Genomic DNA, 27,353 nt, shown 5'->3' with positions numbered 1-27,353 from the left:
GCCCGCCGAGGGGCCGGGAGGCGCCGCCGACCCCCGCGCCCTGACGGGGCGGCCGCCCGCGGGCGGAGGCGCGGAGGCGCCGGGCGTGAGGCGCCGCTTGCCCCGGGCTCGTCCTTGGCGCGGAGCGGGGCCGCTCGCTGCCCTTGGCCGTCCTCGGCCCCCGGGGCCGCCGGGCACTTGTTGCCCGCCGCCGCCGCCCCGATGGAGTCCGAGCTGCTGCAGTCGCCTCTCCTGGGGCTGGGGGAGGAGGATGAGTCCGACCTGACGGACTGGAACCTGCCCCTGGCCTTCATGAAGAAGAGGCACTGCGAGAAGATCGAAGGCTCCAAGTCCTTGGCCCAGAGCTGGCGGATGAAGGACCGGGTGAGGCTGAGGGGCAGGAGGCGGTGGGGGGAAGGAGGCAGTGCTCTGAGGGCTCCCAGCTGGGGGCTGCCTTCAGAGGAAGGAGCCGTGAGGGATCTGACAGCCTAACGTGCCTTCAGCCTGTGCCCTCCTCACGTGCATGAGGGATGCAGCCGGGTCTCAAACGTGGGGCTTGAAGATCCCTGAAGGTCCCTTCCAACTCGGGCTATTGTGTGGAAAACGCTCATTCCAAGTTCACCATAATATACTCTGTGAATAGCTCCCTCATTTAAGCTCTTTAAATGGAAGCGGTGCTTGGTGTTCTCCAGTGCAGACAATAAAATTAATGAGGGCTTAAGCAGCGCTGCGGACCAGCAGGTAACGATGCCAGCACAAGGCATGGGAAATGCCATTGCAGGCGGCCGGTGGTGAAGGTGCACGGAAGCTTTGTGGTTTCGGAGCTCGCCACCAGCGTGTTATGTGGAGTGTAAAATGAGGGCGTTCTTTGTACGTGTGACTCAGTCTGAGAGGAAGCTGAGATTATACGATCTTGGAGGCAGAAAATAATTATTGGATGAAGCACTTTGTGTGTGTTACAGCAAGGCGATGCTCTTGGATTTGAACCTATGCTGTATATTGCACTGGTAAAGCCAACACCAAGCCAAGTTCTCTGCAAGGGCATCTTGAACCCTGCGCTATGTTTGGTCCTGGCTTAGTGTACAAATATACAAGCAAACACCTAAGAAACGTTGCAGATAATCAGCCCCACGCCTTCCAGTTTTGGAATTGGCTTTCAGTTGTTCCCGGATTCCGGGGGTCTCAGAGGGGTCCATACATCTGTACGATTTTTTTGTGTGACCGAATTCCTGTTACGTTTCTGATCCCGTTTGTAGCGCTGTGACCTAAACCCGGGGACTGCTGGTGAAAGAACTTCCTCTGAGTTCTTTCTGAAGGCAGCAGGAGCAGGGCTGGGGGGCTGGGTGTTAACCTAAATGTCCATAGGGGTGTTCACCCCGACGGTCATCGTGCTCAGAAGCGCTGGAGGAGGCTCGGGCAGAGCCAGCGTTGTCTGAGTAGAGCCATGTAGTAAGGATCTGACTTGGCACATCGTTAATGGACTGAATTGAGCTTTTTGGTGTAGGATCCAATTTAAATGAGCCGTAGAACACAGTGTCTTGTGGTGTGCCTTCTTTAAAGGGTTTTGGCAAAAAAGGGATTTTCTCTACTAGACTGTGGAGGTGTGATGAGCTCGCCTGTCTATTTTAGTGATCCCTCTGCCTTCCCGCGAAGCTTCCTATTTGCTTACTTGATGATCTGCAAGCTGTCTTTTTCTAAACTGGGAGTGACTTTGCCTTGATGATCAATAGGTTACAGCATGAACGGGAGTACAGGGGTGGTAGCACTCAGCTGCCTTCCCTCCGTGGTAGCACGTTTCACGTGCCTGTTACAGCGAAAGGGAATCACTTCAGTGAAGAGAGCAGTGGTTACAGCAGTCGCCATGGCCCAGAGCTCAGCAACGTCAGGCCCTGAGATATTGAGTCTTACTTTTGTAAATGAAGAAGATGGAATAATCTGAAGACTTCAGATTTGCTTCTTTCTGTTTTCACTGTTAGCTTGGAACAAGTAACTTCAGAGCAAGATGAGCCGTGCTGATCATGGTGGTGTGCGTTTGGACAGCTTTATTAGGTATTGTTTGGACAAATTTGCCATTATGTATAATTACTTTTTGCTTAAGAGCAAGATTTTTTTTTCCCCTCCTGATTTCACTTGAGTTGTGCTCTCTTGCTTTATAAATAACTCCTTGTTTTGTTTTAGCTGACTTCAGAAACTCTCCTCCTTCGTTTTCTCTTTCTTTAGAGCACTGCTCCCCACGATCAGAATTTGGTGTCGCAGCCGTGCTTGTTTTGGTCAGCGTTCAAGGCCCCTGATACCTTTCTGTAGCCGCTAATCAAATTAAAAGCGTGTAGTGGTTCCCCTTCAGTCTCCATCTGACTGCTGGTTCGTCGTGCTCCCCAGCTGACTTCAGCTTCCTTTACGTGGCTGCTGCTACCTTACTCCAAAAGCCACCTCTGATTGCCCCAGCTGGGCTTTCTTCTCTTCCAGGTGCTATCGAAAGATTTTCTTGGGGCTGGAGGGGGTGTAACTCTCATCTCTTGGAATGATTTGAGAGTGTGGAAAGCGTTTACTTAGTTGAAATCTGATAAATTTGCTTGTCACAGCATAGGGTGAGCCGATACCTGAACTAAGAAATTCTTTAAGGTCTACCAAGCAAAATCTGTATTTGCTAGAGATGCAGATAAATCTGTGGCATTTTTTCCCTGTGAATCATGGAAAAAACACAGGCTGGGGCTGGTTTTGCCCTTGTACATCACCCTGAGCACTCCCTAACTTCACTACAGCTGTAGGAAATGATTCCACTGAGGTTTGGGAGTGGAATGCCTTTTGGAATGACTTTTTTTCCAACTCCTTCCATTGCTCTAAAAACCCCAGAGTTTATAGGAAATTGAAGATTCTTTAGAAAGCAGGAATCTAACGAGAGGGAAGAATCAAATAAGAGAAGTAATCAGCGGTAAATGTAGATAAAATAACGTTCGCTTGCCCCCTTTCATCTGGAGGGACTGCTCTGAAGACATTTAATCTTTCGTCTCCTGCTTCGCTGGACTACGTGTGCCATCACAGTGACACTGCTTTGATCTATTATTTATTTAAAGTGTATTTTTAACACAGGAGGCTTGGAGTTATGCTTTGTATATCGAATTAAATCTCCCAGCCTCGGCAGCAGTCAAGTCGTGAAACTTGATTTAAATAAAAAGGTTTCAAAGCTACCAGGTCTTACTGACAGGTAGCTACTAACTTCAGAGTATTTACGTGAAGCTGTGCCGTACTTAATTGATTTCTAAAATAAGTGGCGAGCAAGAAAGCTACTTGTAATAGTTTTTCTGTAGCATTTTTTTTCGTGCTGCCTCATAACTTGCTGAGTGAGAATTAAATCCTCTTCTGATGAGAAGAGGAATGCACAATTAGGTTTCTATGGCAATGTAGATTAAAACAGCGCCGCATACAAATGCGCCTGGTTCAGGGAAGCAGAGCTTACCTGCCTGCGTGGTACGTGTTTCATATGGAAGCTAACGAAGGCGACGGCACTGGGAGCTTGTGCACATTATTTCAGCTTCAGCTGTTTTTTTGGGCTTCCCAACCACACCTGTGCTGGAAGCAGCTTGGCCGCTTGGGCTGCGGCGGGGCTGCCGCTGATTTCCCCCCTCTCCTCCAGGGCCGGTCCCGGGGGTGCCTTGGGAATGGCATCAGGGCGCGAGGTCACGTTCTGGTGGCAGCCTCTGCTTCGGTTCTGCTTGCTGCGTCCTGAGTGTTTGCCTTGTGTTTGCTTACGCAGCCTGTCAGCTGTGTTCGTGTTTAAGAAACTCACAACCTGGGAATTGGCCGGGGGTCTGAGCCGAGCCGTGTGTACCCTCCCCGGTGTGGGTGAGCTCCTGGTGCGGCTGGCTGGGAGCTCTTGGCTCCTTCGCTGCGGAGTGGCCCCGGGAGCCGGGGGTGGCGTGACGCCGTCTCCCTCCCAGGCAGCGGCTGGAACCCGTGGTAGCTCGGTAGCTACCCAAAGGGGCAGCAGCTGCCCTGCGAGCTGTGCGAATTGAGTGCCAGTGCAGGGCACCTGCTGGTTTACAAATGTCTTTCCAAATAAAAACCCCAACAAAGCCACGCAGCTTCTCCCCCCGCCGAACCCCCTGCTGTAAGTAATGAGCGCTGTCATCCAGGTTGCGGGTCTGTATCTTCTCCTACCCAGAGCAGGATTCATTTGGAATTGAGATTGTTGGGTATTGATTGAATCGAGTTGGGAAGCTCGCGCTGTGTCTGTCTACAAACACTTCTGTGTCTAAACAGAGAGGACTTGAACAGCTCTGAAGAGTTCTGCAGACTGCTACAAGATGATACGTAACTTTTTGTGATGGTTGAACATAGAGTGAGTGCGGAATGGGGGGTACGTTTCTCAAATTACGCTTTAAATTACTATTATTATTATTTTAAACAGATTGAAGCCAACATTTGAACTCTCTCAGTTCAGTTTAAGTTAATGCTGGTAGAGAGATGTCTGTGTGGTGGAGGTAATCGTTCACTGCTACCAGTTACAGCTGTGCTCCTGGTAAGCTCAGATTAAAACCTGGAGATGTTCTGCCACATCCCAACTTCAAGTTCAAATGCTTTTTCTTCTGTAATGTAAGATGCCACTGGCACAAGGCTTTATTAGCGAAGGGAACTTGTGGGGTGTGAATGACTACAGGATAAAAACGCACCTCATTGCACTGTGGTCGTTTAGTATTGTAAATAATTTTTTCAAACCTAACAACGTCGTGGCTTAGTACCCAGAAGTGTCCAGGAGTTCAGTGCCTTAAGCAGCTCCGTGAGGGTGCTTCGTTGGGATTACGTCTGCACTGTGAGTAATAAGTGACAGAAATGCAGGGAGATGTGCTGGGAAGGAGCTGACAACGGCGTCAGTAGCAGGGAGAATTTCAGAGTGGGGAGAGACGACTTCTCCATCAAGGGCAGTGATGGAGAACAGCCACCTGTGTTCTCCATCCAGACAGTGCACGGGGAGGATTCGTGTTGTTCATTACCTGCTTAGGTCTGTTTTTTGTCAGGGAGAGTAGGCCGGTCGCGGAGACGTTTTGCTGCTTACTGAGCAAGTGGTACCTGAGAGGAGTTCAGCGACCGCTGCTGCTAAAATCCCCGTGTAGGTGGGGGGCTGATCCCCGCCTGCCCCCCTGCGTCTGTAGAGACCTGAATAGAGGGCAAGGAGAAATACCCGCCTTGAGATGTGTCTGTAAGTGCCGGGCTGTTACTGCAAACTGCACACTCTAATTACAAATATTTAGCACGGGACAAGGCTTCTCCTCCAGCTTGCCAAGTGTGGCAGCGTTACCAGGCAGGGCTGGGCAGAGCCCTCGTGCCGCGGGAGATGACCAGATGGCAGCGGGCTGCTTCGCACGAGGCTCTCGTGGAGAAAGCTGTGGGACATCTGCTGACAACTGCTGCTCCTGTGCTGCAGCTCGGTGCACGTTCCGGTAGTTCAGGGGCAGAAGGTTACGTGAGCCTTTTGGAAATGCTTTGTTAAGGCTCTTCTGCTTCTTAAGCTTCTCTCTGCCTTGGCACAGGTCGAGAAATCCAAGGACAGCAGCCCTCCTTGGAGCATCGTTTCTGTTTTTCTCCATGGGTCTCTCTTTTCTGGAGAGTTTTGGGGGTGTTCTCGTTTCTTCTCTGCTGCCTCGCTCTAATTGGCGTGCTGCTGAGCTGATCTTCTACTCGTGAACGTTTGTGAAGGTGCCTGTTAGCACGGTAAGGCCATCGATAACCGAGGGAGATTATCGATCGTTCCTTGTGTCTCAGTTTTGAAACAGACTTGTCTGGAAAGAAGAACGAGGGCTTCTTTAGCCAAAATACATTCAGTGGTATCTTCCTCATCATCCCGGGCAGCGGGGCTCTTCAGGAAGTCGCTGTGTGCTCTCAGTCCTCAGGTTTTCTGCCGTATTTTGATGCTTTGCTATCATGGCACATCGGCCAACTTGATCGCTGTTAATCGTAAGAGCAGTTCTGCCACGCGTGGTCACCTCCAGCCCCGGGGGCACCTCGGGGAGCTGGGGGTGCCGACGGACGGCGTTCCCTGCCGGGCGCTGTCCTCACAGCAGGTGGACAGCCCGCGTGTTCGCACGTCCTGGGTGTCGGCTGGCAGTGACAATTAATCTCTGGGCGTAAGAAATGCTAATGAAGGAAGCAGTCCAGCCGGCAGCGGAGGCCTGCTCTGTGGAGCTGTGCTGGCAGCACTGGCTGCTCTTCAGCTCCAAGCAGCAGCTGCAGTCGCTGGCTGAGCCAACGTGCTGGGCGGCGAGAAGCTCGGAAGAGACTTCGTAGTAGTGGTGTGGGAGACAGGGGCTAGAAAAGGAAAACAAACACGAAGGAGGAGCTGAACTAGGAATCCAGTACGTGCTGTCACAGCAAGCACCGACCTTTTGGACTACAGATGGCGGAGGCTGCCTGCAGAGGTATTGCATTATTAACGTTACCTTGAAGTTTTTCTTTGCCTTCTGCTATTTTTATCACCGTGGAGAAGCATGCTGATGGTTTTTCATAACAACGTATTTCTCGTAAACTTCATATAAAGGCTTCTTTGCAATGGAAAGCTCGTGGTGGAGACGTGTCACCTTGTAAGCGCTACAAATGAGCTGGAGAGGTTTCAGTAGGACTGGTGCCCCTCTTGTGTCTTGGTAGCTGGCCTGCTAAAGGGAAGGTCCGTTAAGCAAAGAGCAGAGTACCGCTCGATTCCCAGCCCTCGCTGAGTGATACCGAGACACAGTCCGGTGGGCCAGGTGCCCCCGTGGCAGGAAGCACATCCAGCGGGGCTCTGCGCTCCTCCGCCTGCTCGCCCTGCGTGAGCGGGACGTGTCCCCTCCGAGCCCCTGCCCTCAGCATCCCTCGCAGTCACACGCTGGTGTGCAGCTGGATGAGGAGGGTCAAGGCCTCGTCTGCCTCTCCCAGCCGGTTAATATTTCGGAGCTACCTGTGAAACACTTTGCTGGCTTTGCCTTTTGGTTGAGAGGTTTATACCAACGGAGTGTAAACATACATAAAGAAAAAAGCCCAAAGAAGGTTTCTAAGAAGGTTCTGTGGGGCAACCCGACAGCTGCTAACACTGGGGGGCCTCGCAGCTGGACCCCGTGTAGCCTGGAGCTGGACTTCTGGGTATCGTTCCTGGTGTCCATCAAGTGCCCGCTGTGTGTGTGTGCTTTGTGCCAAACTTCAGCCGGGGACCTTTTTACCTGATCCGTGTGTGCTCCTTTGGGAGCCCTTCTGTGACACCCCGAGGCAATCTCCGCTGAGACTCTCGTGTTCTTCTGTGCTGGGGGAAGCGCTGCTTAGCCCTCGTTAGGGCAGCGTGGGGACGAGCAGCTCGCGTGTGGTTGCAGGGTTTTGTTGTCAGGAACACGTTCTGGGCTGAAGCCTTTAGCTAACTCCCTTGCTAATTTTCTGCTCCAGAATCCCCAACAGACTGCAGAACTTCTGCGCTGATGGGGAGCCTTTTCCCTTTCTCAGTGTGAGCAGTGCCTCTCTGCTCCAGTTTCTGCTTTCTTTATAAATTATACATCCGTGTGGCTCTAGCTTCTGGATTTTTTCCTGCTGTTCTGAATTGTAACGAGCACCCTGGGGAAGCGAGGTGCGGGTGGCTTCGCTTCAGACAAGCGAGAGCCGAACACTCGATGGAAGTACAGTGTGCCGTGCTACTGCTCTTGTTTTCCTTCCTGGTATCAGGACGCAGGCTTACTTTGGTATTGGGCTGACGGAGTTTAGAGAGGACAATGAAGCAGCCAAATAATATAAATGATGTTTGATGACTCTGGGTTTGCTTACATCCTCGCAGGGAGGTTGGTTTAAAGGATGATGAAGTGGCAGTCAGTGCAGTTCTGGGGGGCACGTAATAAACGTAGTTAGAGGAGGATTAATGTTGTCAGAAATACCAGTTAGAGCTTTCAGCTTTGGTAGCCAATATTTAAGGTGAATTGAAGGGGAAATTTTTGATTAGGAGCTTCAAGATTACATGTTTTCCACATGACTGTAGACCGTTTCTGTGGGGTAAACGTACCTGGAGTTCTAAACACCATTTTCTTTGTCTGCCAAAACATCTCCCACTGCAGAATTTTAGAAAAACAAATAAAAGGTGGAAAAATACAGGATGGCTTCTGAATGTGGCAATATGAAAAAATAAGAATAAAAAAAAGAGAAGTGAAACCCAAATCCTTTAGTCTCCAGATAATTTTAACCCCTTTACAAAGGTTCTTGTCCCTAGTGAACTGTGTCATTTCAAGGTCTGCAAGATGTATCCAGGTTAGCTAAATGTGAAGGAAACAAAAAACAAGGACTAAACATTTTGCTATGGTTTAGTTAGTCACTTGGATGTTTCTCCTTTTTTTTGCTTTTGGTTTCAATATTAGAAAGGACATAGCATATCCTAATATTGATCGGGGACCCTGAATAGCATATTCCCATATTTTAATAATACATTTCAGTTGGACAGTGACTAATTTAAGATGCATAGAAGTCCAATGATATCCATTTCCATGCTGTATAAAAGAAGAATGAGCTGTGGAAATAATAATAAAAATAGTAATGTAAAATCTCTAAGTACTGTTCTATTAAAAAAAATGAAAAATGCAATCATTCATGCCTTGCTTAAAATAGTTTGTGTCAAAGAGCTGATAACGAAGCTTAGTTGAAACCCTTCAAAAGTTATAGTAGGGGTAAGACTTCAACACAAATAAAAAGTATTTAGCTTCTACACTAAGTAAGCATTTTGTTGTGTTTTCTTTCCAGATGAAGACTGTTAGCGTTGCCTTAGTTTTGTGCCTAAATGTCGGTGTGGACCCTCCTGACGTGGTGAAAACAACTCCCTGTGCCCGTCTGGAGTGTTGGATAGGTAAGTCCTGAATCTTCCAAGCTCCAGATAACTGCATTAGTTTCACAAATACTGAGGTATAGCATATATGGTAATTGCAAAGTTGTCGGGCTTAAAACTAGGGTGAACAAAAGGAAATCTGGTTTATGATTTTCCCGTGTCTATCTGAGTTAATTAAGTGTCCAGCAGTATCAGCTGCCATAGGTCATCTTTCCTGCTTTATTCTAAAATGAGATAGTATGGAAGAAAAAAGGCTGCTAATTAGCTACTTACTTTTTTTTTTGTATTTTTAATTCCTGTAAATTTATAAGTATCTAAGGAAATCTCTGAGCTTAGAGTCCTTAGAGTGCTCTGCAAAGGTTTAAAATAACCCTGCATCATACGGTCAAGAAATAGGTCTTTAACATGCATGGACTTTACTGAGTTCGAGGTGACTGCTCTGAGGCTATTTGACTTGGGTACATAAATTCAGAAAACCTGGAATTATTCCCAAGAATGTCTTGCTAGCAGTGCTAACACGTGGGCTTGATACTTTGATGCAGCGTTGGATTAAATTTCTATTTTTTTTTTCATTAGGAAGTGAAAAGTTTCCTTGGTTTTGGAGATTTTCAAGATGAGATAAATCTGAAATAATATTAAAAGGAATTACCTTGTGTAAGAAAACTAAGAGATTTGGGTTTTATCTAGGAATTGAAAATGTTCAGTCTTCAGCGAGTAAGACGCAAAGCCCTGTAATCCTAAATACTGAGCCTTATAATGGGCTACAGCAGCAAATTAATCATCATATAAACCGAACTTCTTAAAAAACAACTTTCAGAACATTTTGTTTCTAACCTGCTTTATGAATCTGCAGCATCTCATTTTGCTTTTTAAACCAAAAAATGCTGATGACTTTAAAGCAATTAAAAAGCCATGAGCATGCACTAACAAATACGTCTTTTCAGTGGAGAGAACAGCTCCAATTTCTCACTGATACATGGGTAGAGAGCAAAGAGAATGAGGAGTATTGCAGAGTCATTAAAGTTATTAGTGATTATCATCAACAAAGAGAATTTTGAATGCGGTTCTTAAATTAAATTTTTAGTGTATATACACAAGCACTCATTTCCATTTCCACTGTTTTCAGAAATGTAAAGTTGTGTAATCTGCAAAAACACCCACTGGTTTTTCTTCTGCACAAGAGTCTTAAGAGAAGCTGGTGGTGTGTGTTGTGGGAACATGATGTCTCTGCCCGATGCAGAAGTGGAAAGCGTTTTGCCGTTATTTAAGACTGAGCTGAGCTCACCAAACTCTGCTAACAAATGGCCGCCTCTGTCGCTGTCAAAAGCCAGCCGCCGTTCTCACCGTGCCTCCCAGATGTGCCCTTTGAACACCCTAAACGCTTTGTTTTCTGCAGGATTCGGCCCAGGCCGACGTGGGTGCAGCACTGACAGGCCGGAGGCAGGGCCTGGTGCCGCGCTCCTACCGGAGGCCGCGCAGCCTCTGTCTCCAGGCCTTCGCCAGCCTCCCGTAGGCGCTTGGGAAGGAGCTGGAAGCTCACACCATGACTGGTGGCATGAGCTGTGCTTAGGAAAATCTTCTGTTTCCATTGTTTGCCTCTTGGAGTGGCTCCAGCGTGCTTTGTTATAGCAGGAAGGGCATTGTTCAGTGCTCAGCGCTCCGAGGGCACTCCAAAGTCCACTAACTGTATTCCTCTGCTGTCAGAGTGGACCTGAAATATTTTACAGTTCTTTTTAAAAGTTTGGTCCTTTTGAAGCACTCAATAAATAAATAAATCTGATATATTTATGCTGCATTTTTGTTATTTGATCAGTAGCTAATGGCATATTAACTAACAAAGGGTCTTAGGAGGCAGTGTGAATTCTTTTAGTAGTATCAGGGCGAATCCTGCTGTCCTGCAGCTCAAGGGTCTCAGGAAACTTGCCTTAAATAGCGAGGGGACTGCTGCAGATCGGAGTGACAAAGATTACTGCAGTACGTAGAAACATTTTTGAAATGTATGTCAGTGAGTTCTGAAACTGCAGGCTCTGTAGAGAGGACCGGAGAACTCATTTTCTTCTGGTGATGCTCCTGGATAGACTTGTGGAGCAACAGCTGAAGCTAAGCTGAAGGAAATTGATAGGCATCTCAAAGCCTGAGCAGACAATTTACTACTGCTGGTTATTTGTTTTCAGTCTGTCTGGAAAAATGTGAGTGATATATTACTGTAAATCATTCTACAAAAGAATGCTGTAACTTCAACAAAATCCTAGTTTTTATGCATTTGAGAGAAGTAACTCATAAAATCTGGCTTTCATCATGCCTTATTAGGTTTTGTTTCTAACAGTATAAGGTAGGGTGTTCATAAAGTTGACTTTAAAAACTTCATTAAATCTGTTAATTGCTTTTAAAAATAATTTGTATTAAATTGCAAAATAGCTTCTAGACTTCTTTGATACTTGTGTCAATTATACGGCCGTGCTTTTTTGATTGAGCACATAAGCTGAAATTATATTGCTATGGATTGTGGTAATTATCTAGTGATAAAATTAACTTATTAAAATGGTTATATTTGATGATAAACATTTTTTCCTGATAAAAGCAAAATCTTGCTTCATTTACTACCACTGCTTACTGCTTCAGAGACTATACACCATTTGTAATTTTTGTGCAAAGCTATTTCAATTGTTGTTATTTACTACAGAAACATTTGTTTTCAGTACTAAAAGACACATGTTAAGCCTTTCCTCCTCTCTTTCAAAACAACTGTATTTATTAACTTAGTGAGAGAAATCTTCCAAATTTGTCAGGTTCTAATGGTTTTCAATTTGTATCTGAGTGGAGAGTTTGAGGATAATTTTTGGGTGTTACACCTAAGTAACTTCCATGAAGAATGTAATGTTTATCAATTTGAAAATGAATGCAGGAAAGGAATCCGCACTAAGTTATCACTAAATGCCCTCTCTTACATGCAGACCACTGGAGAGGAACGGTGCAGAAAGCTTTGATGCCTTTGTTCTGCAAGGAGTGCTGTTCTTGCTCTGTAGGCTTTGGTCTCCAAGGTTTTAGATCCGGATTTTACAGAAACATAATGCGAAGTAGCTAAAGGTTTAAGTGCACATGGAACTGAAAGTAATTTCATCCTCTTGGCAAGCTGAATGACTCAGTTGTGGTCAAAAAGACTCATTTGTATTTTTTTTCTTAGATCCTCTGTCAATGGGTCCTCAAAAAGCTCTGGAAACCATTGGTGCGAACTTACAGAAGCAGTATGAAAACTGGCAGCCACGAGTAAGTATTCCTTGTGCTCCCCCTCGGCAGCTATAGATGTGGTACTCCTTCACGGTAGACTTTCAATTTAGACAGAAAACCGAGGTGTGTACAATTGTGTGGCACCCTGCTCTTGCAGCATTTGTAGCTTCTGCCATCCATCAGGATGAATACATTCTTGCAGGCTGTCAAAATATCAAGTTTTCTAGCGGATACTTCTTGGCTAGCACTTTCTTCAATCATGTGTGGGATGTTTTAGATATTAAATTCTACAGCTGAGTTCCTAATTTGTATTCTCTCGTCTTTATTTTTGAGGTGTTCTCAGGTTTTTAATTCTGGGTTCGTGGTTTCATCTGTAATAAAAATATTTGGCCTCAGCTCGTTCAAAAGTATGTGTCCCAGCACTCATCGGTGCTTTCTTAATCTTGAGACCGGAGAAAGTAAATGTTGTATGGTCAGTAGCCAAGGAAGGCTTTTGGTTTGGTTGTAGAATGTAACTTGGGAACCTTGGTAACTGCTAGTTCTATATAGAACTAATATAATGTGTATATAAGCTTTTGAAAGTGACTCTTTTGGATACTAGTAACACAAAGCAGAAGTTAAACAAACATGCTCCTTACTGGTTATTTTCTGCTTTGTAACATCTCAGCCTCACTTCTGGGGGAAGTATGTTACTGCTGGGTATTTCAGTATCCCTAGTCTTGTATGTCTTACTAAGTAAGCTACGTAAAGATCTAAAGAAGAAAATTTGAAGTCTGCAGCATTTTTCAAATAGGTACAAAACCAAACTGTAGAATCATCTTCACTATTAACATTTCCCAGTATGTTCCTGTCCTTATCTGTGTGTTGTAGGGTGTACAGATAAATATTGCTCTTCAAAGTACCTACACCATTGGCTACTAAATCATAAATTTACGATAAGTAATGTGTAACCCAAACAGAAATAACTTCACTGAATGAACCTACCTGTAGATTTGCCTTTATTTTTTTCCCCGTATGATGCGCTAATACTAAGCTGATCTTCATTTTAGGGAGATGTTTTAGAGGGGACACTGTTTGATCTCTTCATTTTAAATTGACTTCAGTAATAATGAGCATTTTTGTCCGATTTTTTTAACCAATCTTTCTATTTAAACTGTGATGGGTTATGTTTGTTTACTTGTTTCTTCATAATTTATAAAATCAATAAAGATAGATTGCCACTGCCAATGCTTTATTTGAGCGCGGAACTTACCAGCTCTGAGTGTCTCTGTTCTTGCAGGGAGCTGCACCTTCTGGAGAGCTGGGGGGTTGCTCTTTTTTTCTTTCCCCACGTCTTCCATTCCTTCATAAAGGACCAGTTCTTTCAGAGAAAAGACAAATGGCTTTGGGATTATCTTTGCAACAGTAAACAATTTTTTTTTCTTTTGCCAGATGCTGGGAATATTTCTCACCAAAAAAGAATTGTTGGTGCGTGTGGTTTATAAAGGATGCTGGTGAAGGACTTCATTCTGTGCATTCTGAGTCCCTCTTCTGCTTTTTAACTCAAACTTGATGGAAATAATATATGCAGAGCAGTTTAAACAGAAATACATGTAATACAGGTTCTTTATTTCTTGCCTGTGATACTTCTCTACCCCCTTGTTCAGTGTTGGCTGATGAGAACTGAGTTCATCGTTCAGGGAAGGCTGGACGTGTTACCTGAAGGAGACTTGCTGTATTTAGTGGCGAGATGTTTGCGTTACTAAATCTGTGGGTAGTTTGCTACATAACACTTCAAATGTGAACGTTGGGTGGATATGCTTTTTTTCAGAGGTGTTTGGAAGTGTACTTATGTAAGAAGGATTTGTCTTGAAGCGTGTAAGTATGGGATATATTTAAGACAGAAGAATTTACTTTGGTGTTTTTCCTTTTGGTGCATTGGCAATTTTTTTAATCTATCTGGCAGCCCAAAGATTTTGCAGGAAATACAAACAGTGCCTGTGACCAAACAGGAGAAGTAAAACATCTTGATGCAAAGGTGACAACAAACCTTTCTCAGCTCTTTAATAACAGAGTCCGTATTACTGAGGATGGGGGACAGGCAACGAGGAGCAGCAGGTACTCAGTGTGTGGGCTGACCTCACGCTGCCTTGTAGAGTTTGCACAAAACATGAGGCAATTACTGAACTCAGATGTTTGTGAGCAAGGTGCCTGGTTCTTAGCAGTAAATCACAGCCCTTTGAAACATTGCAAAGCTAAACACGTACCGTTTTATTGCACTCTACAGGGCTCTTGAGTTTTCTGCAGTAATAAAGAGAAGTTGATGTGCCATCTGCAATAAAACAATAGGAACATTATTGAATTTCCTAGACCTTTCATGTAAATACTAATACATCTAGTTTTGTCTATTTCTCAGTGTTTTGGAATGGTTGAAGAATTGATGGGAAGAAGACAATTCTGGGAAAACTAGGCAGTCTGGAAAAAGACCAAATCATTAAAATCTTCTGAAATAGCCGGTGTTACTGGCTTGTTACTGTGGGTCCTTAAGCTAGGAAGTGCCTGCCATCAATATCTTATTGTGAATGCACAAATCGTGGTAACCGCTGGTAAATGGATTGTCAGTCCTTCCAGTCCTGTCCCTATAATAAATGCCGTGTGAAAAGTCCGTTAACACCACTACCAGTGCAGCTCCTGTCTGCTTGTAATGGTAAGGTGATGTTTGAATAAATGCCCATTTTTGTTAGATAGAAATAGCGTAGGTGAAAAAGCCTTAGAAGGGACAAGGATGGAAATTCTTTGTTTCCGGGAGCTCCCAGGCTGCACAGCTGATGCCAATTTCCCTCTAGGTCTTATTGAGCCCCTTTCTAAATAATTTATCAGCTTGCCATTGCTTGAAGTATTTCTTCTGATTAAATTTAAGACTTTGCTTTATTGTTGTGTAGCTACATAAATTCGTGTGCTGCAGGAGTAAGAAACACTTCAGCCATTCTTTCATCTGCAAAATACTGCAGTTAAACAATATTCAGTCATTTCACTGCAATTCTCAAATGAAAATTTTACTGGGGGAAGCAAGTAGGAGATGACAAAGCTGCACGCATACAATGAAGAATTTATCTCTGAAGGCCTTATTCTGAACAAGTAAGAGGCTTTGCAATTCAGTGCAAAGATGATTGAGGAGCTAGTGAAAAGGTGGGGAGAAAAAATTGAGAGCCCTTCTCCAGTACTGGCGTGTGTCATGGGCTTTGAGTTCCACTGGGCATAGGAGGGGTTAAACCTGAGGGTAATCTGGAAAGCAGGCTCAGTTACAGGGGTAAGGGGGGCTGCCTAAGCAGCTGAGAATGAAAGGAGGAAAAAGTAGGGAAGGCTGGGAGTGCAGGACCCCAGAGTGCAGCTCCAGGGAAAGCCTTCCCCACAGCTGCTCTTCGGGTGTTTGGGGGAATCTGCGGGCTCCTGGATTAGGGGATGGCTGGAGGAGCTGAGCAAAACTGGGGCTTGGTGGTTATGGGACGCAGGTTAAAGGTTTTGGCAGGCAGTGCCAGGAGAACGCCATGGAAAAGGAGAGCCTTTAGCGAGACAACGCGTTCCATCACTTTAATTGCCTACAATAAAATGTGTGTTAAGATTCTTTTGGAGATTCTTCATGCGCTCAGTACTTAAAGTATTTAGATAAGATATTGATTGCATGGAAGTGGTGTTTCTCTGCTTCTGGTCTTTTATTACCCTTTGCAGAATTCCGCTTGGGTCAGGTGCGGTGCTGTAGTGAACTGGCAAGAGCACTGCCTGCGCTGGCGGTGGGTAACAAAGATTTCCCGTGGTGTTTGTGTGCACGCTTCGGTTTGGCAACATCACGTGTTGCACCATTCAAAAAGCAGGAACTTTCCATTTTCAAAGTCTGCTGACTTTTAACTTAGGAATAACATTCTGTGAATTCCGAGTGCTGCAGCGGCGATGCAGTAGCTAGTGTGGGTTTTCATGAGCTGTTGCTGAAGCCCCAGTTTACATCCATCTGTGGGACGTGAGCTCTTCGCTGTGAGGCTCTGCAGAGCTGGGTTAGGATGAAGGTGCTGCTCAGCTTTCTGCTGTCCCTGCAGACTGGTTTGAGAGAATTTTTTCTGCATCCTCTTGGCTGCAGCTCTCTGAACCAGGCTGCAGTACCTCTGGATGAAAAGCACCAATCACCCCGTGTAAAATGCTACTAGATGAGGCTGGCCTGTGATTTCTGGCTTCATTCTTAGAAGAGTGCCAGACAATTTTTTTCCCTGCTTCTTGTAATAAAAGTCTCATTACTTGGCTCTCTGGCTTTCCAGGGACGTTACTTGCCTTTGTTTCCATTCCTGTGTATTTACCTTTGAATGAGAGCGGGGCTGTGTCGCCAAAGGCAGAACTGCAGGCTGAATGATGCGCGGTTTACATAATTCAGGGTCTGCTGTGAAGTAGGCTGGAGCATATGCTCATTAAATTTGCATGGAATTACAGCTTTTTTTTTGGTCAGCTATGGCTTTTGACCATTTTTTTAAACTCAAAACTGCCCAGAAAATTCACAATGTGTTTTTTTTTCCCTTACCACACTCAATTTTGACACTTCTGGTGTGATTTCTACTAGTCCGAAGGAATCCCAGCGGCCCTCCTGCACCAGATGCTTTTTACAACGCTGTTCTTTACTCTCTGACAGAAGCTTTCCCAGTCCTGCCCCTGGAAGGTCAAAAAATGCTGTTCGTGATCCTTCCTGAGCAGAGGTTAGGTTAAGAAAGCTATCTCAGAGACTCTTGTGTTCATCCGTTGCTTGTGAAGTGCCTTCTGAACACAGGGGGCAGGGGGGTTTGTCTCGACTAAAATCGGTGTTTTCCATTTTTACAAAACCTTTCCTGGAGTTTGCGCCATGTGGTTGTCTTTGCACAGCGAGCTGTGGGACAAACGAGGGACGGATGTTGGTGTCTGCCACAGGGGCGGTTCGGGAAGGCTTGATTTCTTTTTTAATGGCCCTGTCGCAGCACGCGGGAGCACCGCTGGTGGAGGGAGGCTCGCTTTAGCAAGGTGCTGTACAGATGAAATGGAAGCGCTGCTGCACAGCTTGTGATCTGAAATAGATTCAGAGAACCATACGCTTTGGAAAGGACCTGAAAGACTGTCCAACTCCAACCCCCTGCCCCTCTGAATTCCCCCTCTGAATAAAGAATTTCTTCGAATAGGACTGAGGTAGACAAAAAGGAGAGTACAGACCGTAAAATCAAAAATAACAGCAATCAGTGCCACAGGGTCTTGGCGTCCCAGAAGCCTACGCCTGTGTGCTATGTATGATACAGGAACAGGCAGCAAGTGCTTCCAGGGGAGTTGTGAGGATGTGATGAGCAGGTGGAAGAAAGGTCCTGAGGGAACTGGGTTTGGAACAGCCCGGAGTGTAGGGTGTAGGTCAGTTCGGTTGGTGTGTGAGATGAGTGAAAGAAGTAAGATTTGGAGGGTACAAAGAGGAGGAGCACTCGTAGAGCCTTTTGTAATTCTTAACAAAAATTGGGGAGCAAGTGAGAGTCTTCTGAAATGCTCCAGAAGTAATTTTAAATGAGTTTTGGATCATTAGCTGGCAAAATGACCTCAAGAGGGATTTTGGTGGGAGAAATTACAGCCGAGTGGAAAGAACAAAAGTTAGGTCAGAGGAGGTCCAGTGTGGAGCAGGGGGAGGACACCGAGGGAGCAGTTACAGATAGTGCTTTGTGGGGCTGGACAACACGAAATCGGCACGCTCACGGCATCCAGCAGCGACCCTCGCTGCCAAGCACAGCAGAGGACTGGTGTGGAGCCAACCTGTCGGCCTCTGAAGCTGCTCTGACAGAGGGAATAAGGCTTTGTTACGGCACGCAGCAGCGGAGGCCCACGAGCAGGTAGGAGGAAGAGGAAAGCTACGTTTCCTGCTATATTTTGAATTTATGCTTGGTCAGGTGTCTTCTTTTGATGTGTACGGAGGTTGCAGTGGAGGCCCTTGTGCCTAGGTGGGGATTTGTTGTCCGGTGTGGTCGCACAGCTGGGAGAGGCTGGGAGAGATTTGGAAATGAGCTGGTGATGGTGCGAAGATGTGAAGTGCTCTGAGCTGCTCCAGAACTGCTTCTGTGGGCTTCTGCTTTTGGATAGACACCTCTACTTCAAGCTGAAGGTCAATTCCTCTATGGAATCTGGGATTTTTACACCCTCTGATAAGTCGCTTAATGGAGCACGAGAGGTCTGTACCTCTCTGTAGGATTTCACCACAGCAAGGTCTGTTATTTGTCATCCAGGTGACATCTATTTCCCCACTCCTGTCCTTTAAGGCCAGCAGCTCTGGGACTTCTTTACTTGGCAATAACCAACACCAGCCAAAGACCTTTAAATGTTACATCCCAAATAATGTTTTTTTTTCTCCCAGCCACTTGCCTAAATAAAACAAAGGAAGAGTCGGTCAATTACAGTATTGATTTTCTTCTAATTCAGGTGCTACATTGTTGTCTTTCTTCTCTCCATTTCCTCTTTTTTTTTTCCCAGAGACAATCATCTCCACTAATGCTGTGTTCTGTTTGTCTAATGGGATTTCTTGTTAGTATTTCCTCATAGCTCCACCTGAATGGACCTCACTGGGGTGAAGGAAAGTGGCTTGTGATGGGGAATGAAAATACGTGCTGGAGGAAGGGCTAGAGAGGTCTGGAAGGCCAGACTAAATGTATTTCTAGTTAACTTTGGGAGAGGCTGGCTTGAAAGCAGGTATTGATAGTTGAGAATTCCTGCACCTGTAGCGCCCCTAGCACTGAGGACAGCGTGTCAGTAAACGCTGTGGGTGCTGTCACAGCAGGCTGGCTTGTTCCTGATGCGGTTCTCTTACTGATGCTCCATAACTTAGACTAACGGCGCATATTAGTAACATATCAGAACTCATTCGTCTGGCAGATCTAGGTGTGTCCCAGGTGTCTCCACGCCGTTAATTCAGGTGGCTGCACCCATTTTTCCCCCAGTTCGAAGAGGTGCCGTAACTGAGGAGCGACTGCAGCAGTCTGGCACTGAAGCGACCCGAGGCTGGCCTAAGGGCACGACGTGCGCGGTGCCGGGTCCCGGTGGGCATGCCTTTCCCCTTCTCATGCAACATTAACAGAAATGCTCGCTGAGCTATGGCTGTATCGTCTTCTTCTGTGTTGGTGGTGTCTGCTGGGCTCTTAGCAGTGTGTACGTCCCTTTGTGCTTAGCTGTGCAGGTTTTCAACTAGGTTTTTTTCCCCAGTCGTGTGTGTTGCCCCTTGCAGCTTGCATCCACCAGTGAGTGACAATGTCTGAGGAAACATCTCATAGAACAGAGAGAAATTATATATATATATATTTTGGAAAGTCTTCAAGGAAACTGATGCTTTTCTGACCAAACGAGGCTTCTCCCTTCTTTCTTCTCGTCTGCTTCCCAACAGTTTTGTCTTAATTTAAAAGGAAGCGCAGCCAAGATACTTGAAGATCATTTGAAGCGTCTACCTCCCTGTGGATGTTTTCTGCTGTTGATGCTGTTGTTTCTCTCATTAGGTATCGCTGGGCTTTGATGCGGTTTCTGAGGCTTCATTCCTTGCATTGCTTCCTTCTGCCTAATTAATTGGTAGGTTGCCTGCTGCACATCAAAGGTTGAGCATTTCCTAAAGAGTAACTACTTAAGCAGGAAAACTAATTGGACACATGACCTAATTACTGGTCTCTCTCTGAGTCATACTTTTCCTTTATTTCTGTAGGTTTTTTGTGTTAAACAACAACAAATACTAATTGCTCCTGTAAAAGAAATATTACAGAATTCCGAAGGGGGAAATGGAAAAATGTGTACTTGGTCTCCTTATCCTGTAGACGTAGGAACAGGTAGCAAAAACTGAAGAAGGAAAAAAGGGAAAGAAACCCAACATAGTGACCTTGTTTAACAAAACCAGGTTTTCCTAAGAGGGCTATGTTTGTTGTGTTTATGTCCCAAGAGCTGCTTGAGTTTGGCAGCTATTTGGGGCTCTGCAAAATTTTGCTGTATCAATCCTTTGCTGTCTTGTTAAAGATCAACCGTCTTCAGCAAAAACGAGCGTTTTTTTCAGAAAATAAAAAGTTTGTCAGAGAGGGGTCAACAAGTGTAAGTGCCAAAAGCAGTTCTCATGCCATCTGAAAAGTTGCTGTGGTGTCGTTCTGAGTTCGATTGTTAGCCCTCTGCTGATTTCATCAAATACGCCTCTAGAATTGGGTAGTTTAGCCAGAAAAATACCAATTGTGAGTATGATAAACAGTGAAAGCCACCTTCCTATGCCTCGTGAATATGAAAGTTGGGGCAAATCCTAGTAAAAGAAAATTTAGAGGGGAAAATAACACAACACAGCTACCTGTGTACCTTCCAGTCCAGTCCCGAGGCCTTACCTAGCGTGTAATCTTCCTTCTGGTGGCTCTCTGACTGCAGTCCGCAGGCTCCTGGGGCTCACGAGCAGTATCTGCAGATCCACGAAAGGTTTCTAAGAAACGCCTCGGAGAGGAGGAAGGGAGGATTCAACTTGTCAGTGCCTAGGGCCCCACCTGCACCAGAAATCTTTCCGTAACGCTCTGAATTACAAAGGTTGGCAATGCAGTTTAACAATTGTCTGTGGAAACGCTGCTGTCTGCTCGCTGCGCGTTTACAAAACGTGTTGTGCTTAAAATAAACCACGGGCAGTGTTTTTTGTCGACTTGATGTAGACAAGTCTCCTAGAGGCATGTTCAGTAAGGTCTGCTGGGCAAGGGAACTGCTGAGGGCACAAGGACGAGAAGCAGGCTCTCACGTCACCTGTTCCCCTCCCCTTCATGTGGGGCAGCATCGGGCCCACCTTGCCAGGGTGGGACTTCCAGACACGACCTCTGAAACGCTTTCCAGGTGCTGGGGGTACAGTCCGGGACCTCCTAGCAATTTCACAATCCCTTATTTGAATGTAAGAGTCCAGCGACCAGGCTTTCTCTTGTTTCGCTTTCCATAGCCTTCTGACAGCAAGATCCATCCACGTGCTGTAAATTTCCTGTTTTGTTTTGTATTTTGTCATCAAAACGAGGCCAGAACTGATGGAGAAGCAAGACTTCTGTATGCTGGAGTATTTTCGTGTGCCCATTGTGCTCTTAATGTCTGTTTGTCCTAAGATGTGAAGAAAGGCCTGATATTAGCAAGGCTTCTTGACAGAGATAAGCAGCTCTGCCTGCTCAAATCTGATTAACGTTTTTCTGTAATTACCACCCAGCCTCTGCGTGACCTATTTAAAAATACCTTGTCTTTGTGTTCCCGGGAGAGTGGTGAACCACTGGCGATTACCGGGGGGGAGCCTTCTGCAGGTCCGCTGGCATTGACCCTGGGACTCTTTGGTGAACAACACTGGCATCCACTGGGCAAGGGTTCCGTCACTGCCAACTTGGACGTGCAAATGGTGCTTTCCTAGGCAGCGTAAGCTTTTTGCTGCGTAAACATCTGCTTTGCACAAAACTTAGAGTGTTAAGAGAGAAAACTGTTTACGTCTGTATTCCTGTTCGCAGCTCAGGCAGAATGAGAAAAGCCTGAAATATTTTAATTCCTCTCTTACGAATCTTAAAACGTAGACATCTGGGCGATTGTTTTTCCTTCTCCTGACCCATTAAGATGTTCCTTAACCTGAATATCAGTTCATGAAGCTCTTGCTTTTTAATCAGAGGAAAACCTGAAATCACAAAATTATTATTTAGCCTTGAGAAAATCAACTCCTCGTCGCAGCGTGAATGCGGGGCAGCAGAACGCCCTGTCGAGGACGATGCACGTTGACCGGAATGTCAAAGCAGCCGGTTTGAGGTTCCACTCGCACACCCGACTGTGGTCCTGCAGCCAACCTGGGCTCAGCGTTACGTCCCGGTTTCATGTTTAAGAAAAAAGAAGAGACAGAGCCTGAAACTTTAAAGAGCTCTTAAAATAGAGATTATAAAGATGGAATAGCACTAAAATGACACTGTTGCTTAGGAGTTCTGTTGACTAAGTAGGTTTTAAAGATGTGTCCTGGTCTGTACTTAAAATCCTGTTAGCGTATTTTGTGGTGTGACCTGTCAGAGCCACCAAACTGCCACTGACTGAGGAAAGGCTTCTGGTGTGAGAAGCAGACTGAAGTTTTTACCAATTCCTGTTGTTTATAAACACACGATTGTTGGCGCAGCCATCTCCAACTGTTTATTTTATTTGAATAAAAAGGGAGGGCTTCTCCCCATACCGTGTAGGCTGGTAGATAAACTTTGTGTCCTGGAGCAGGCTGGTGGAACGTAGCTGCTGAGGAACACGCCTGTCTCTGCTGAATCTGTTGCAGCAGGTATTCAAGGTTAGCACTCCTGGTTTTTGTCTTCCCCGTCAACATCAGTTCTTCTGAACAGACTGCTCAAAGGTATTTTTTGGAGGTATTATTGAATACTGCATCCACACAATGTGGATTAGGTACTTTAGAATTCATTTCCCATTGGACTTAAAAGCAAGGTCAAAGACTGCAGAGGAAAGGTAAAGTCACAACAGTGCTGACTCCAGTCAAGTGAATAAATGTCCCTCCCGTACAGCTTAGCTCTGGTAATGCATTTTGTCCCAGACATCTAGCAAATTAAGCTGTTTAAGTCTCGGCTGCTTGCAAATATATTATGTTCCAGGAGATTGAGATGGATTTTTAAAATGCAGCCAGATATCTACAGAGGGCTTCCCTAAGACTGTGAAGAATCTTTTTGTGGCTTAGTCTAGCTTTTAAACTTAAGTATCCCTAAGTAAAGGTATTTCTTCACTGTCATTAATATTTTTTCAAGCTATCCATAACTAATAATCAGAAAAAAAATCATCTCTTGTATTAACCAAGTTAAGCTGTTGTTTTTAACATCAAATTGGGATTTCCAGTACCATCTCTTCTACTTACAACAAAAACTGCACGGAGCTCTCTGATTATCCTCATGAATTTACATAAAGGTAACCGCGTGTGCCCACAGCCTAAAACAAAAGGTGTTTTTATTATTTAAAAAGCCTGAAATCTGTGGATACGATTCAGCGTGTGTTTGCATGTGCGTATCTGATGTCGGAGTTACTGTGGTCACATCAGGTCGTTCTTGCGGGCCATTCAATTTCTGATTGATGGCTAGTAGGCACGCGTTTGAGATCACTTCTTGCCTTGCTGAATCGATCTCTGATGTTACTCCGTAACGTGCTCCTGCAGCGCTTTGCTTCTCTCCCACCTGCTCTGTGCAGCCGGAGCTGGTGCAGCAGAATCCCGGGCTGGTGCTCGCGTTTGCAAGCAGAAGGAAACGAACAGCAAAGTTGCATCAGGGCAAATGTTGTGAAATCCCGAAAACCCTCTGTGAGACTGCAGGCTTCCTGCCAAGCTCGCTGCTAGACAGACTTGGCCAGATAGCTGGGGACAAACTTGTCGTAGCAGAAGCCTTCCCGGGCTCTGTGTAAACCGTGGGTGACCGCGAGGTCTTGTGGTGCCTGCAGGGGATTTGTCTTCAGAAGGTTTTGCTGCTGTTTCCCTGTTTGGGGTGGATGTGGAAAACAGCTGCATGCGTACATGGCTTTTGGATAAACTGTCAGATCCTTCAGAGAAATGGACCCAGATTTATTACAAGGCATACTTTCTACTGATGTAGCAAGGGCTATTTCAAACAAATGCTTGTAATGTGCTAGTGCTGAACATGTTGCTAATGAGTTCCAAGGACTGACTGTATTTCTGACAGATTTCCAGAGGAAGGCAAGGTTTGACAACCACGCAGCGTGTGGTTGTGTCTTGCATCTGCTGCGTAGCCCAGCAACCCTAACGCATCACACGCAATTTCTTTCTTGAGGACTGAAAATTCAGAATTTAAGTTACGTCCTAAACGTTTTGTGAAAAGAGCTGCCTGGAGAGACTGCTTCTTGTTACCTGCTTCTTGTTACCTCCTTGGTCACAGAAGGAACAGGCTTGAAGTCTGAACCCGGCTCTTACCGAACACCAGCAGCGGCTTATGGGGAGGGAGGAGAGAACAGCGTCAACACCCGAACCTCCAGAAAGGGGCTGCACCTGGTTAGATGGTACAGAAACCCCCAGGTGAGCACCAGAGTCAAGGAAGCTCTGCACTGGGATTTGCTTCTCCTGAAAGAATTCTTTCCCATACAGATTGCTTATTTATCGTGAAATTGTGCAAAAAAGTACAAGTATTCTTGTACAGTTCTAAATGCGTCTGCTCTTCGATGCGTTCCCAAAGACGGTGTAAATCAAAGGTCTTAAATCTGTCTTTGATACAAGAGAAAACGTGTTTTGATCAGTATTACAATTACATCGCTGTAAATCACAGGACTGGGATATTAATCCCCGTTTTGAAGTAACCAAGGAGTAGAGCATTTCCCTAGGAATGAGGTACGTGGCCTGTCCCTGAAGGAGCTCCAGCATCACACAGCTCGGGAGTTCGCCAGCTCCGTGTCGGAGAGCGAGGGGAAAGCATAGAAATTACAGGATCAGAGTCCATAGTAATGAAGGTAACTTTAAGGAAATTAATGGGTGTAAAACAGTTAGTAGTGGAAGTTATTAGCAACATCAACGGCTAGGGTGTTTTGAAAGACTTTGTGGAAGAAGTGAGGAGGCAGTGATTACCTGTGGTTTATCAGAGAACTTCCCTGTGCTGTGTTACGTGAACTTGCCTGCATGCTCAAGGTCGTTTTGGAGTTCTGGGATTTTTTCCTTTCTTCTTCCTACTCATCAGGAAGTTCCCTAACAAAAAGGACTGGAAGTGATTACAAAGAACTTGTGAATATTCAGAGAAGAAATCTAACTTGACATTTAGAGAAATGGAAACCAGGGGGAGCGTGAGCATCCAGTCAAGAACAATAAAACCGCAGTTCCAGTCCTTAAAAAGACCCCAAACAGTGGCACAAGGCGAGCTTCCTTTCTACTTCACCAGTATATAATTGAAGCCTTTTGAAAAGCTTACTGAATTTTTGATCCCTTTTTATTTCCCTGCATATTATTACATTATGATTTTGTAGAATGATTTTAAAATAAGTCAATAAAAAGGTGAACACTGTAGTCTTCTAATTTATCGAAGCTATTGCTAACACACACGTATAAATCCTTCTATTCCCCTGCTCCGACTTTGAGCATGGATTATTGTTTAAGGAATGCTTTAAATTAAAACAAAAGCTTATCTACACGTAAGATGCCCTGCCTTCATTTTGCTCTATTACATGCAGTAAATACTGAAATAGCTTTTTTTCCTGATTTTTGCTCTTAATCAGTGGAAGAATTTCTTTGAGGTCACGTCAGCAAGGATCTGAAAGAGAATTCCCTGCCATACCAATTAAATGCACTCGGTTCATTTTTTGACCTGCCCAGGGGTGGCCGGGGCGCGCCGCGGGTTGTGGCCGCGGGGAGCCGGGCGCTGGCTGCAGCCTGGCCGGCCACGTCCTGCGCGCTCGGCCGCCACTGGTGGGAGGCAGACATGTGATTTGGATATACATAGAAGTTATTATCTCTATTTCTGTCGGTGGCATGGAGGGTAATTTTTCTTCAGGCTTATCTGCTCTATATTTTTGCTGTCCTTATGAAGAGTTTTTTCATGCAAGTCTTTAATAAGCCTTCAGAAAGGCGGATGGAAGCGCAGTGTTCCCAGCCCAGCACCGTAAAAACCCAGCGCTCTTGCAGATTTGGGGTCACATTGGTGGTGGTATTTTTTTTTTTTCGGGTGCTCCTGAGCCACTTTGTTATCCTGTATTACTGGTGTGCTAGTTACCAGGCTGGTATTCCTGACGTAGTAACTAAAGCCTAGAGCAACGCTGAAAGATTAGAATTGCTTTTTCCTGTACCATAATTCAGGATCAGACTTTAACATACTGGCCAGTGAATTAAAAAGGGCTCCTTTCAGTTTTTGTATCTGTAGCTGTTTAATTCTACACTGTGAAATTCACAGAATTAAAACAGCATTTAGCAAGAGCTTTGATTTACTGCCTGGCACATGAACAACTTTACAGATGCTTGTGTGTGTGTGTGTGGTGCTGTTCAAACCGTTCCTGTATCTTAAAACTAACAGTCAAAACCCTGCCCAGACTTAGCACGGGACAAAGGTTTTGATTTTGTAGTTTGACTTGTGCACATCATCATATGCGGCACTGCGTGTTGTGTAATGTGCTGGTGCTCCTTAATCGATTGTTTCAATCTAAGAAAAATACAGAAGAGAAACAATGGGACCCGGACCAAGATGTTTTGATTTCATCAACAGTTAAACAATAATTACTGGCATAATACAGACACGTTGAGGTAGTCGTGGTAATGAGCGCTACGGCACTAAAAAGAGGAGATATTCCTTGTCTCCCCACTTTGCTTTTGTAATGGAGATGCAGGTTTGCAGAATTTTCATGCAAGCCTGAAAATCAAGCTGAAAGCACGTGCATGCAGGGGTGCTATAGGTTTAAATTTCTCTGGTAATCTCCAGTATTTCCACCATAATTTGTTTCCTTCCACACGCATGCACGCACGTTCTTCTTGTTGGCGCTTTTCATTTTCCAAGTTGTTATAGTGCTCAGCATTTTTATGTATTAAGCCAACTAAAAATGTTTTCCCATCATTTTCATAATCTTCTTTTTCATTGTTTTATACGCTTTCAGTGTGTTAAATATTTTTTTTATTAAAAACCCCCAAACCACCACAACAACCCGTAAGTAAAATGTCAGTTGTGTCGCTTTGCTTTGTGGCACAACAGTCAGCCAGTTATCTGGCCGTGAAAGCGCTTGACAGAGAGGGGCCTGTTTTACATCTGAGCCAGTTTGTTCCAGACGCTGGGAGAACACGTTGCATCAAGCTGACAGCTGCCCCCGAAAACCTGCCGGCTGGATCCGTTCCGTTCCGCTCCTCACACTTTAAGGAAAACTAAATCCGGTATTGTTAGCGTTCATCATTAGCAGGTCTTCAGACATCTCAAGTTGCCGGTGGTTTTGGTTTGTGGTTTGTTTTTTGGTTATCTCCAAATTGTCTTGCCCAGTTTGATAAAGCCGCGTCATGAAGTTCGGCAGCAATTTTTCTGTGACTTCAGACCCTGCTGTTATGTCTCCCCCTCTGTTTTTTTTTTTATTATTATTATTTTTGTGTCCCACTGTCCTTACAGGCAGTGTGAGCTGAACCATCTCGTGCAACAGCAGGGGCCGAGCCGCAGCCTTCATCTCTGGAGCAGCACCAGTGGGGCTGAGCACCTGGGCAGGGGGCTGTGCACCTTCCCCCCCGAAGCTGCCGGTTTCCTTACCCTCACTTCTTTTAACTTCTTTGTGAAACATTTCCTATTTGTCTTTTTCAAATTTGGGCGTTGTTCCAGAAACGTTCTCTTGGAATAATTAGATTGCTTTGATTCCTTTTAATTAAATCACG

The 27,353-nt window shown here is 45.3% G+C and overlaps 1 protein-coding gene across 2 annotated transcripts in view; it reads left to right on the top strand.

Moving 5' to 3' along the window:
- The first annotated feature begins 45 nt into the window (after window positions 1-45).
- RPTOR (regulatory associated protein of MTOR complex 1) overlaps window positions 46-27,353 on the top strand; it is a 138,737-nt gene continuing 111,429 nt past the window's right edge. For both annotated transcript variants that reach the window (XM_035342512.1, XM_035342511.1), the window contains exons 1-3: window positions 46-363; window positions 8,716-8,818; window positions 11,982-12,064. In XM_035342512.1, coding sequence (XP_035198403.1) covers window positions 202-363; window positions 8,716-8,818; window positions 11,982-12,064 — 348 coding nt within the window. In that variant the 5' untranslated portion in view covers window positions 46-201. The remainder of the gene's footprint in view (window positions 364-8,715; window positions 8,819-11,981; window positions 12,065-27,353) is intronic.

The sequence above is a fragment of the Oxyura jamaicensis genome, chromosome 18, assembly GCF_011077185.1.
Source record: "Oxyura jamaicensis isolate SHBP4307 breed ruddy duck chromosome 18, BPBGC_Ojam_1.0, whole genome shotgun sequence".
In the NCBI taxonomy this organism is placed as follows: Eukaryota; Metazoa; Chordata; class Aves; order Anseriformes; family Anatidae; genus Oxyura; species Oxyura jamaicensis.
Note: the sequence above shows the minus strand (reverse complement) of the source record. Positions and strands in the feature narration are given on the sequence as shown.